This window comes from Phacochoerus africanus, chromosome 10 (genome assembly GCF_016906955.1).
Source record: "Phacochoerus africanus isolate WHEZ1 chromosome 10, ROS_Pafr_v1, whole genome shotgun sequence".
In the NCBI taxonomy this organism is placed as follows: Eukaryota; Metazoa; Chordata; class Mammalia; order Artiodactyla; family Suidae; genus Phacochoerus; species Phacochoerus africanus.
In genome coordinates this window covers 20,040,389-20,053,152 of record NC_062553.1, presented here as the reverse complement: position 1 = coordinate 20,053,152, position 12,764 = coordinate 20,040,389, and the positions used below count along the sequence as shown (strand labels likewise).

Below are 12,764 nucleotides of genomic sequence, written 5' to 3'. Positions count from 1 at the left end.
ACAGACAACATTCTCTTACACAATCATAATGCAATTATCATTGGTAGAGTATCCTCATCTACAAATTGTATTCAAGTGTCTCCAACTGTCCCTCTAAGGTCCTTTATGGGGTGGGGGTGCAGAGCAATGTTGAGAAACTGCTGCCTTCAGGCGGAATCAGAATAGCCACCAGTTCCATTTGTTTAAGTTAAGTTGAACTGGAACATGGGTACACTGTTCATTTACCTATTGTCTATGGCTGATTTGGAGATACAAGAACAGAGCTGAAAAGTCACAATGAAAAGTCTCAATGTGCCCACAAAAAGCCTACCACATTTATTACCTGGCCTGTTACAGAAAACATTTGCGGAGTCCAGCTTTAGGGCACAAGAAACATTTTGTTCTGGTCTAGGTTTAGTTGAATTTGTCATGTTTAACTTAGCTGTCCTGTCTTTTTGGTCTCCTTTCTCCGATACTTCTCAGTCTATTTTCCGTGATCTCAAAAATTTTGAAGAGTAAACGCCATTTATTTTATAGAATGTCCTTCTATCTGTGTCTGTCTGATGTTTCCTTATGCTTAGACTTAGCTTATGCACTTTTGGCAAGAATCACTACAGAAGTGATATTGTATCCTCAGGATGCATATAATATTATTTGTCCATTATTGGTGATGTTAATTTAGATCACTTAATTAAGGTGGTGTCTGCCAAGTGTCTTCACTGTCATGTTACTATTTTTCACTTTATAATTAACACATAATTTGTGTGGATACGCTTAGAGACTATAAAACACTTTGTTTCTCATCAGACTTTAAACCAGTAGTTTAAGTATTCAATGATGATTTTTGCCTGAAACCACTATAGTAATAACTATAGTGGCTGCCAAAGTGTGGTTTCCTAGTTCCATCATTCCTCCTACGTTTATTAGGTAGAATTCTTCTGTAAAGAAAAGCTATCCTCTCTGCTCCATTTACTTAACTCAGTGCCGACTTCTAAACTGTCATTTATTTTGATGACCAAAGTGCCCACGATTGGGCCAAAAGAAACCTCTTCAAACTAGCTCCCTTTGTGGGTTCTTCTGGCATGTGCCCATCATTCTTTGAGTGAAACCGCTTTTTTTTTTTGTCTTTTCTAGGGCCGCACCTGCAGCACACGGAAGTTCCCAGGCTATGGATCTAATTGGAGCTGCAGCAGCCGGCCTATGCCACAGCCATAGCAACGTGGGATCCGAGCCGGATCTGCAACCTACAGACCTACACCACAGCTCATGGCAATGCCGGATCCTTAATCCACTGAGCAAGGCCAAGGATCGAACCTGCAACCTCATTCGTTAACCACTGAGCCACGACAGGAACTCTGAAACAGCTTTTTTAATAATAGTAATAATATGGAAATAACCCAAATGGCCAGCAATGTGAAATATTAAGTCAAGAGCAGTGTAAAGACAATGGAAAACTATGGAGACCCTAAAGAGAACAAGGGAGAAGATCTACAGTTAACAGAACAATGGTAGATGTATGATGCCAGACTTAAAAAAAAAAAAGACAGGCAATATGTTTATATATGCACACAATGTTCTTGAAAGATACTAACAACACAGAGTAGCATTAACTCTAGGACTGTTAACTGTGGAACTGAATGTCTTTTTATTTTACAACCAATGACTGTTAGAAATTTTAAAAATCATTTTCAAGACTAATACTTTTACATTTAACATTTGTGTGTGTGTGTATATATATACATATATATATATATATATATACACTACAAAATTATATAATTAGAACAGAGTATATTTACAGTCTCATTAAAAATGAACACAATCTTTGTTTTCTTTAAAATTATTTTCTAAAAGCATTCAAGTATCTTTCAAGTCCTATCTGTAAACAACAAACTGTGACTGGCTAATGAAGCTAGATATAGGAAACTATTGTAGCCTTTGTTATATTAACTATATAATATGCAATATTAATTCTTAAAAGGTTTCATTTTCCCCATTGAACTGTATCCTTTCATCCTGTTTTTGGGGGGTAGGAGAAAGGGGAGAGATGTGGGGAAAGGAGGATGGGAATAAGCTTATGATCCAGATATCCTTATCTGAATAACTTCTAAACACCTAATATAGTTTGCAAAATGACAGGTTCTAACACTTTTCGAAATGTTTGGGTGAAAGACTTATATAATGCTTACTAATGCTTACCTAGTAAGTCGTTTAGGTGGAGGCCGCTCACCAAATTTTCTAGGGAAAAAAAAAAGAAAAAAAATTAAATAGGCTATATGACACACTCCACAGTAAGCTTTTTAGGTACCACGAAATCTCCTTCATGACTTAAGATGTCAACCCTACTAAAGACCAGTATCAAAAGAAATCCTCGGAGTTCCGATCACGGCTCAGGGGAAACGAATCTGACTTGTATCCATGAGGACGCAGGTTTGATCCCTGGCCTCACTCAGTCAGGCTAGGGATCAAGCGCTGCCATGACCTGTGGTGCAGGTCGCAGCTGAGGCTCAGAGCCCACATTCCTGTGGCTGTGGTGTAGACCAGCAGCTGTGGCTCCGATCTGACCCCTCGCCTGGGAACTTCCATACGCCATGGGTGCGGCCCTAAAAAAGACCAAAAAAAAAAAAAAAAAGAAATCCTCTAGTAAACATCTATACCCATTAATAACAAAATACATACTTTAAAACTGTTCCTAAATAAAACCAACACACCCCAAGTAGGCCTGACACATCCACTCTGAGCATATGCCACACTGATTAGAGGAAGACAGAAGGTTCCTTCCAGAGATACCTGGAAGAAGATCTACGGTTAAAAGAACAATGGCAGAGTATGATGCCAGACTTTGAAAAGCAAAAAGACAGGCATATGTTTATATACACATACAATTTTCTTGAAAGATACCAACAATAAGGGTACTATTGACTCTAGGGCTTTAACTGTGGAACTGAATGTCTTACTGTTCATTTTATAATCACTATTTACTTTCTTTTGTAAGCAAAACTGCAGTTATAAATAGGTTAAATGAATTGTTCATAATCACAGCTAGAGGCTGTGAGACCTAATTTGACTTAAAAGACTTCTCTACATTTGTGGTATTTCACATAATTATTAACTCTGATGACAAAAGTCTTAAAATCCCATACAGTTAATTTTGTTGAATAATTTAATGCTATATGACATTGCTTATGAACTCAATTTATAAGCAATGGGTATCTGTGACTGAATGCTTTGGTATTTTAGTTAACCCTGAAATACTGAAATGTGGCTTTTGTTGAAACAGCACCCAAAAATGAGCAAAAAAATCCAATAATCTTTTGTCAGAAGAATTAATAAGTAATTCTCCACTTTGCTGTATACCAGAAATTAACATAACACTGTAAATCAACTATAGTTCAATGAAAATAAATAAAACATTTAGCCAAAATTGTAAACATATATAATCATAAAGGGAAACCAAATAAATTCTGAAATGTAAAAAAAAAAAAAAAAGTAGTTCTCTTTGATTTTATCCTATAGGATGTTCCATTTTAAACACAATGACTAAGGAGTAATATCAGCAAGTCTCCTGAAGACTGTAGGTTTTAAAACAGTGAACTACTGGCTAATACATGACGTGAATTCCAAATAGGGATTAAAGGCAAAAATGTACTCCTGAATCTTTTTTCAACAGGTAAGATTTTTTTTGAACCTTTGAGACTGATTAAATGTACCACTGCAGCATAGGATTAAAATAAAACTGTCCCACTAAGTTGGATACAGAATATTTTACAAAACCCCAAAAGTTTAAGATAGTCTTTAAATTACTTCTTCATACACACACACACATATATATATACACATACATACATGTGTGTATGTGTGTGTGTGTGTGTGTGTGTGTGTGTGTGTGTATGCAGAGTTATACTTTATAAAGAGAAGCAAAGTTAGGTGGAGCCAGAATCTACCTAAGGGCTTAAAATGGTGAACATTTTAGAAAGAGACCCGATAAACAAATAGGATAAAACTTTCCTTATCATGAAAAAAAACCACCCTTTACACTAGCTAATTAACTCCAACCATCAAGCATCCATTGGGATCTAATACAAAGTTTAACATAGGCTTATGACATGACTAGTGAGAGATTCACTAGACTTAAAATTCAAATGCAAATTTTGTTTCTTGATGCTCTGAAATACTTTCAAAATTTGATGAGCAACAATTGAATGTTGATTAAAACATCTGTCTAGGGGAGTTCCCGTCGTGGCACAGTGGAAACGAATCCGGCTAGGAACCATGAGGTTGTAGGTTCGATCCCTGGCCTCACTCAGTGGGTTAAGGATCCGTCATTGCTGTGAGCTGTGGTGTAGGTGGCAGATAAGGCTCAGATCTGGCATTGCTGTGGCTGCGGTGCAAGCCGGCAGCTGTAGCTCCGATTAGACCCCTAGCCTGGGAAGCTCCACATGCCGCGGGTGCAGCCCTAAAAAAAAAAAGACCAAAAAAAAAAAAACTGTCTACATTCTTTCTTGGAACTACCCATTTGATAGGCAACAATCATATAGCTGCTTATACAACATCACTCCTGCTCCCAAAGAAAACATGAGCAAGGGATTTCTCTTGTGGTGCAGCAGGGTAAGGACCCAGTGTGGTTACAGCACTGGGTTGCTGCTGTGGCACAGGTTTGATCCCTGGCCTGGCAACTTTGGCAGGCTGTGGGCGCAGCAAAAAAAAAGAAAAAAGAAAAGAAAAGAAAACAAAACAAAACCTGAGCAAGATAACTCAGCAATTTGCCTGATGAGGTTGAACAAATTTCAAAATAATGCAGTATTCCACCTACGTGCCATCCGAAGGCCAGAAATCTTATAAAAGTTATTAAGATTAAATTGCTTCTTTGGTATATAATAAAGCATCTCCAATAACTGTTGTGTGCAATTTCAATCCTCTCTTTAATGCATATGCCATTACATTCCTATTAACTTCACCAAAATTAATGGTTACTATATCTATTAGAATGGAAGAATAAGAAAATGGGTTTTCTGAGAAAATTCATCAGAGTGTTTAGTAGGTTCACAATGCATATTTCTCAAGCTCATAAGTGAACTAAATACTAATAACTTAATAGAAAATCATAGGTCTAAATATTTAAAACTGTCATGTACCAAGGGACTATATGCATCCTACACTTATCAAGATATATTTTCCTCTGCTCATCTAATGTACAACACACAAAACTTTAAGAATTACCTACTGCAGAAAAGAGGTCCACTTTCAACATGAGTAGCTCAAAAAAATTCATGAGGTAGTATTTATTTTATGCAATCAAAATAACCACTTTTCAGCAGAAATGACAACAATCAGCTATCAATTACTCAGAGACTGATTATAATTTAAAGATTAAGTTCTATCTCTCCCTTTTGCAGTAGGGAATGATGAAATAGGCTGGTACCATTTTTAATCTTTACTTGTGCTTTTTTGTTTCTTCATTTGTTGAGCCGTGCCTGCAGCATGTGAAAGTTCCCAGGCAAGAGCTCGAACCCGAGTCACAGCAATGGCAATGCCAACTCCTTAACCACCAGGCTGGGAGGGAATTCCTTTTTATCTTTATTTTTAAAACAAGATGTCTATTGACATATATGTTAACAGAACTAGAAATAAGTTGGATCAATCAAGTTTAGACCACTCTTCTGTAAGACACTTTTCATAACAGGTGCACAATATATTTAACAATGCAAAAAAAGAAAAAAAAATCCTTAAGTGCCCTAGGGACACTTCTGAGTTTATGAAATATTGAGTTAATTTCTCATTAAAACAAAGAATCACTGTTATCCAATTTATCTATTTGATATTGTAGGTGGTCAATATCTCGCGTGAGTATGTTTCTCAAATTTTGTACATACTACATAAGGCACAGTTTTGATGAAAGGTTATAATCTTGTTATATATTTAAATGAAAAAAGTTACGATTCTGGACTTTTAAGTAATAAGCAAAAGGGAGCTTATACAAAGTTCATTATACTAATGTTCTTTTCTTCTTCTACTCTGTACATTTCTCCCTCAGTCTGGGATTGAAGAACAATATGTGCCATCATTACTTAGTAACGCTCATATTAATACTATGGCCCAAGAAAACGTACATTGTCCAAAGCATATTGTCCTAAGTATAATTTCTGGCTAGCAAATACATCTTACCTTAACTTCACTAACTTTTTCTTCTTAAGATAACAATGATCTTTTATTCAAAATAGAGAATGCTAGGGAAAATGTTCATTACTATAGCTAAATCTATTTTCATATACCTGGCAGAGGATTTTTTAAAAGTTGTCATCAATCATTAAACATAGTATTGAGGTTCCCACATATTTTCCAACCCATCACAATTTTCAAATGAGTTAAAAAAAAAAAAAAACTGCATATACTTTAGGCACTTCTTTTTTGCTCATGGTGGAGATGCCATATTACTTTCTCCCATAACAGATACATTTCCTTCTATATCAACCAATCCATTAAAGGAAGTATATGACCACAAACATATTGAGGATAAACATGATAAAAGTTATCAAAATTTCATCAGCCTCATACCTTTTCTAGCTAACAGATACTCCACATGAGAAAACCAAGTCAAAAATCAAAAACAGGGTGCAGAAAGACGAGAAAAAACTTTTTTTTTCTTTTCTCTTTTTCTAGGGCCGCATCCACGGCGTTCCCTGACTAGGGGTCCAATCGGAGCTATAGCTGCCAGCCTACGCCAGAGCCACAGCAACACGGGATCCAAGCCACATCTGCAACCTACACCACAGCTCGTGGCAACGCCAGATCCTTAACCCACTGAGTGAGGCCAGGGATTGAACTCGCAACCTCATGGTTCCTAGTTGGATTCGTTAACCACTGAGCCATGACGGGAACTCCAAAAAAACTTTTTTGAGTAGAGAACTTAGTAATTACATTGCTAGAATACTATCTAGCAACATTATTAGAATTTCAATTTTTAAAACATAGAGCCGGCTGGAAAAGCAAGCTTAAATCATGTGGGAAACTATTCTTCCCTTGGGTGTAGAACTAAAAGTAATTTTCTGTATTTTTCTGTATTTCACAAATTTTCTGCTTAATGCAGAAATGATATTAAAAGAAATTAACACAAGAAAACACTTTTTGAACCATGATTTAAGATGGTGAAATTTTAAATAACATTTGATTGAAAAATACCCTCAAGAATCTATACTTGGTCATTCCAGCAGCAGAAGGAAACAAATAGGTGATATACACTGTTATTATATTCTATGCTAACATATAATATGAAAAAACAAAGCAAATGGTACTAGGAAGCTGTTTAGTAATTTACAAAAAAGTAGAAGAGGCTAATTATAAAGGGCTACAGAGAACATTCTGTCCTTATCCCCGATTCATTCATTCACCTAGTGCGTACCAAGCACATCAGTGAACAAGAGACAAGATCCATACCCTTAGGGAACTTACATGCTATTAGGACAAACGGATGATGATGTATGTTCAAAGATGTTCATTTACATAATTTATAAAAACAACAATTTAAATAATGTACCTATTCATGCTTGAAAAGATTAATATTTGACCAATTAGAAAATATACTTCAAGTAAATGGGTAACTTATTTTTACTTCTAAAAGCTTTTCATTCTGAATCTATGGCAAAAAACAGCCTACATAATAAGTCGCATAACTTTGAGCAAGATACACCGCCCTTTGTGGCACTTCAATTTCTATTTTGAACCTACTCTTACCTTTAGAACTATGCTCAAAACTTATTAAAGTGTGACTAGTGATCTTGGCTACTGTGACAAAGATAATCAAGGCATGATGTATTCTCCTAAAACATCACATTTATTAACTAACCATGAGAATGCTGGCACCCATTAACATTGCATATGAAGATTTTAAATGAAAAGTATCTCTTACAATCTATAGCCTCAAAGAGAGGGAGCAATACGACATTGGGCAGTCTACTCCATCAAGACAATGACTGGAACAAAATGACATCAAATGTCTCCTAACATGATGCCTAATACTATCACCTCTGTGATATCACTGACAAAAAAAAAAAAAAAAAGAACCTGAATCTAAACATAAGGAAACATAACACACCTAAATTGTGGAACACTCAACAAAATAAATGGACTATGCTTTTAAAGCATCAATGTTATGAAAGACAACTAAAACACTGAGGAGCTTGCCTGGTGTAAAAGAGATTAGATGTATGACTACTGAATATAAGATTATCCAGAATTTACTTCTGCTATAAAAGGACATTATTTTAAACCATTGACAAAATCAGCAAAAAATGGTAGGTTAAAGAATAGAATTATATCAATTTTAATTCCTTGGTCTTGCTAAGTGTAGAGGGGTTACATAAGACGATGCCCTTATTTTTTAGAAACACTCACTGTAGTAGTATTTAGGAAGAAAGAGGGATGACGACTACTTACCAAGAATGTGTGTGTGTGTGTGTGTGTGCGTGTGTGTGTGTGTAGATACACAGGGGGATAATGCAAATGTGGTAAAATATTAATGACTGAAGTATGTGGCTGAACTTCTTTGTAATATTCTTGCAATTTTTCTGTAAATTGAAATTACATCAAAACAAAAAAGGGCACTATCAGAGAACCACTAATCCTCTGATCAAGTTGCTAACCTGACCCTAACTTCCACAGAACCTAGCAGTGGTAACAAATGTATCAAAAAACATTCAATGGAAGTGACCATCAGTGTCAAACAATGTCAAACACTCTTATAATAATCATTTAAGAATCTTTACAGTAGATTTAAAGTTTGATAATACCCAGTGCTGATGTACAAGTGGAGAAACAGGAACTCTCATGCACTGCTGGGAGTTTAAGTTTATGTAATCTTTTTGGAAGACATTTGGCAATGTCTTGAATTAAGATATACAATTCTTTTGAATTCCTAGCCATTTTTATTCAGGAAAATGTTATATAGGTGGATAACTGTGGTTATGCAAAAATATGCATACAAAGATATTCAATAAAGCATCATTTGTATTAACAAAAAGTTTTTTAAATCTACATGTACAATTAGGAATAGAGTGTAGCACCTCCCAGCCATGGCCCCTCACCCCGACAGAGCCGCCCAGTTAGTAGCATTAATTTTGAATGAGGAAATGAGATCTACAATTTCATCCCCTTTTCACAAGTACATTTATAAGACAACACACACATACAAACTCACCTTCACACAATTATTAATGATAATAGCAGGCAGTAGCAAACATTCCATTTTACTCCAGGATGTATTATATAACTTGACAGATGTTTTATTCATTACTAATTAAGTCACAGTTAGGTAAAGAGCAAAATAAAACTGCAATATCTAGACATCGATTAAGGCCAGGCACACATATATAGAATATACGTGGCTTAAAAGAAAAAAGAACAAGTTAAAAACTTATCCCTCAAAATTGCTCAGTAAGCAAATTTCACTAGGGAAAACATTTTAGAAAAAAATATGCCAGACTCAAAGAAATCCACACCCTTATGAAAAACATATACTTTTACAAAGGAAAATATAACACAACTTAAAGAACTTTTCCAATCTTAACCAGTTCTTGCTAAAAACTCAATTTTTGCTAAGAACTCCTTCTTACACCTTACTTGATCATATGCACTGCCTTTTAAAGCGGTGTTTATTAAGAGGCAAAAAGTGTCATTTGATGAGAGCACACACAGTTTGTCACAAATGCAAGTTATGGAAGAGGTGGGCATACCCCCACCCCCCAAAAAGGGCAAAGGATGTTAACATAACATATATCTATATCTCTCTATATATCTATGAAGATATACAAATAGCCAGTAAGTACATAAAAGAAGCTCAACATTACTAATCATTAGGAAAACGCAAATCAAAACCTTAATGATACCACTTCACACCCATTAGGATGACTATTATAAATAACAACAGAAGGTAACAAATGCAGGTGAGGATGTAGGAAAATCAGGTGCTTGTACATTGCTGGTGGAAACATAAAATGGAGCAGCCACTGCAGAAAACTGTACGGAAACACCTCCAAAAATTAAATGTACAATTACTACACGATCCACCCATTCCACTTCTAAGTATATACCCAAAAGAAATAAAAGCAGGAACTCAAATAGATACTTGTACATCAATGTTCAGGCAGCATTATTTACAACTGCCAAAAGGTAGAAATAACCCAGATGCCTACTGGCAGATGAACAGATGTGGTGTACACATATAATTAAATGTTATTCCACCTTAAAAAAAATTCTGACACATGCTACATTCCACATGGATGAACCCTGAATAATCACTCTAAATAAAATAAGAAAGACACAAAAGGACAAATATTCTATAATTCCACATATTGAGGTACCTAAAGTAGTCAAATTCAGAAGTCAGAAAAGCAGAATGGCGGCTGGCAGGGACTGACACCAGGATGAGGGTAAGGGAGCAAGGAGAATTAGTGTCTAATGGGTACAAAGTTCCAGTCTGGGAGGATGACAAAGTTCTGATGACGGATGGTGATAGTAAATAATGTGTGTGTACTTAATACAACTGAACTGTACATAGTAAATTTTATGTTTTATATATAGTTTATCCCCCAAATAGCACATTTAGTTTTGCCTTAAACTATAGCTTAATGAGGAATTAAATAGCTCAGCTTTGAGGGGCATCCTATGTTACTCCAGGTTAGGTGGCAGCAGCTGCCCAGTAACTTAGAAAGAATCAGACAAGTAGGTGTCAAAAAGAACAAAAGAAGAACGTGAGGAGTATATGCATATGTGTGTGTCTATATAAATAGTTCCTACTGCCACCAAGGCAAAGATATAAAAGGGAAAAAAGAAGTCTGTCCTAGAATCTACACCTCCCAAGAGAAGGCAGCCCAGAGCACATGCAAACAATCCATCACAGACTCTTTGGGACTGAATATCTCCCGTGGAAAATCCTAAGTGATCAAGGAAAACAGCTTGTACATGAGATGAACTCACACAGTTTTTGCCCTTGTACCTCCCCTCTTACTTCTTACCCCCACCTCAAATTATAAGCCATGAAGATTTTTTTTTCTTCACAAAATTTCTGCCAAAGATGTTAACGTTGTCAGTTCTTTGAAGTCATTTGAAAATTCACAGGAGGAAAGAAAATCAGATATTAATTTTCTCTCATCTTTTGAAATGTCCTTCCCAACTCTAGTGAGACTTAAAAGAGAAAAGAAAAGGAAAAAGGAAAGCCAACAAAAATAAAAGGGATATTTTTTCCTTCTTATCTAAAATGAAATTTAGAAAGCCACAGGGTACAACCATCCATAACAAGATTTCTTCAGTTGTTTTCCTTGGGTTCTACGTATGCAACATGTAGTGTGTAGGAACATTTATCTGGCAAGGGGTCCAGTTATTCTGCTAGCCAGTGTTCAGGACAGGTGTTTGGCACTGAGATAGATCAGATCCCCAAGAAGTAACCATCACTGATTTCTGGTAGGGAAGCTTGGCTACAGCTGAGAAGGCCAAACAGATTTTTAGTGAGGAAGGATATGAGAAAGATAATTAAGTTACATTTCAGGAGGCATTTTAGAGTTAAATTCTTGCCTTCACAGAATTAAACTATGGGGGAAAAAAGCTAATTTTCAGTTTAAAAGAAAAAAAAACACTAAGCCAAAAGATGCTGCAATTTTAAAGCTGGACTCTACGTTTGAGTCTTAACACCCTAGAAATAAAATTTTCCAAGTAACTGAGAAACCAAAAGATTAAACTTGGTGGAGAGAAACCAGGCATTGTACTACTTGGCTCCCACCACATGGAAGAGAATATGAATAGAAAAGAAATATTTCCCTGTAAAAGTTAGTTCCAATGGACCTCTCCCTAAATTAATCCCAATTCAGCCTGTGGAGTGGAACAGCCTCAGAAGAAACATCATGCAGTTAGACGGTGCATGAAAGCCCATGGCTTTTCCTTAACAAAAGTACACCTGAGAATGTAGTAATACTGCTAGGTCAGTAAGAACAGTTTAACATATATGCTTGTTGACTTGAGATTATTACTGCTGACATGCAAAAGCAGTAAAAATGCTATAATCCCATAAGTACGTATAAATGGGTACCAAGAGACATGAAAAGACATGTATGAGAATGTTCACAGCACCACTGGACGTAATAACCCAAAAGCAGAAACTCAAATGACCACTGTCAATGCATCAGATAAATTATAGAACAATCATATAACAGAGTGCTATTCAGCCATGAAAGCAAACAATTTATCATTACATATGCAGTAATGCTGATTACTAGCAAAAGAAGCCAGACTCAAAAAAGTAAAAAAAAAAAAAAGTTGTATGATTGGAGTTCCCGTCGTGGTGCAGCGGAAACAAATTCAACTAGGAACCATAAGGTTGCAGGTTTAATCCCTGGCCTCGCTCAGTGGGTTAAGGATCCGGCACTGCTGTAGTGTAGGTCGAAGACATGGCTTGGATCTGGCGTTGCTGTGGCTCTGGCATAGGCTGACAGCTACAGCTCTGATTTGACCCCTAGCCTGGGAACCTCCATATGCCATGGGTATGGCCCTAAAAAAAAAAAAACAAAAGACAAAAAGTGTATGATTCTATTTATATGAAATTTAAAATTAAAAAAAGGAAAACTAATCTACAATGTTCACCAGAGTACAGGTTACCTTTGAGAGGGAGGCACAGACACCAGGAGGAGCTGTAAGAGCTCCTGAAGAACTAGTCAAAGTCTGTCTTCATCTGTGTAAAGGTCATACATGTATTTTCACTTTGTGAAAGTTTATTGTACATTTATGATTTGCATCCTTTG

General features: G+C 36.1%; 1 protein-coding gene across 3 annotated transcripts in view; it reads right to left on the bottom strand.

The window, feature by feature from the left end:
* The window catches only part of RBPJ (recombination signal binding protein for immunoglobulin kappa J region), a 102,386-nt gene that overhangs the window by 38,938 nt on the left and 50,684 nt on the right, over positions 1–12,764 (bottom strand). For all 3 annotated transcript variants that reach the window (XM_047751679.1, XM_047751680.1, XM_047751681.1), the window contains one exon: positions 2,179–2,217. In XM_047751679.1, the coding sequence (XP_047607635.1) occupies positions 2,179–2,217 (39 nt within the window). The remainder of the gene's footprint in view (positions 1–2,178; positions 2,218–12,764) is intronic.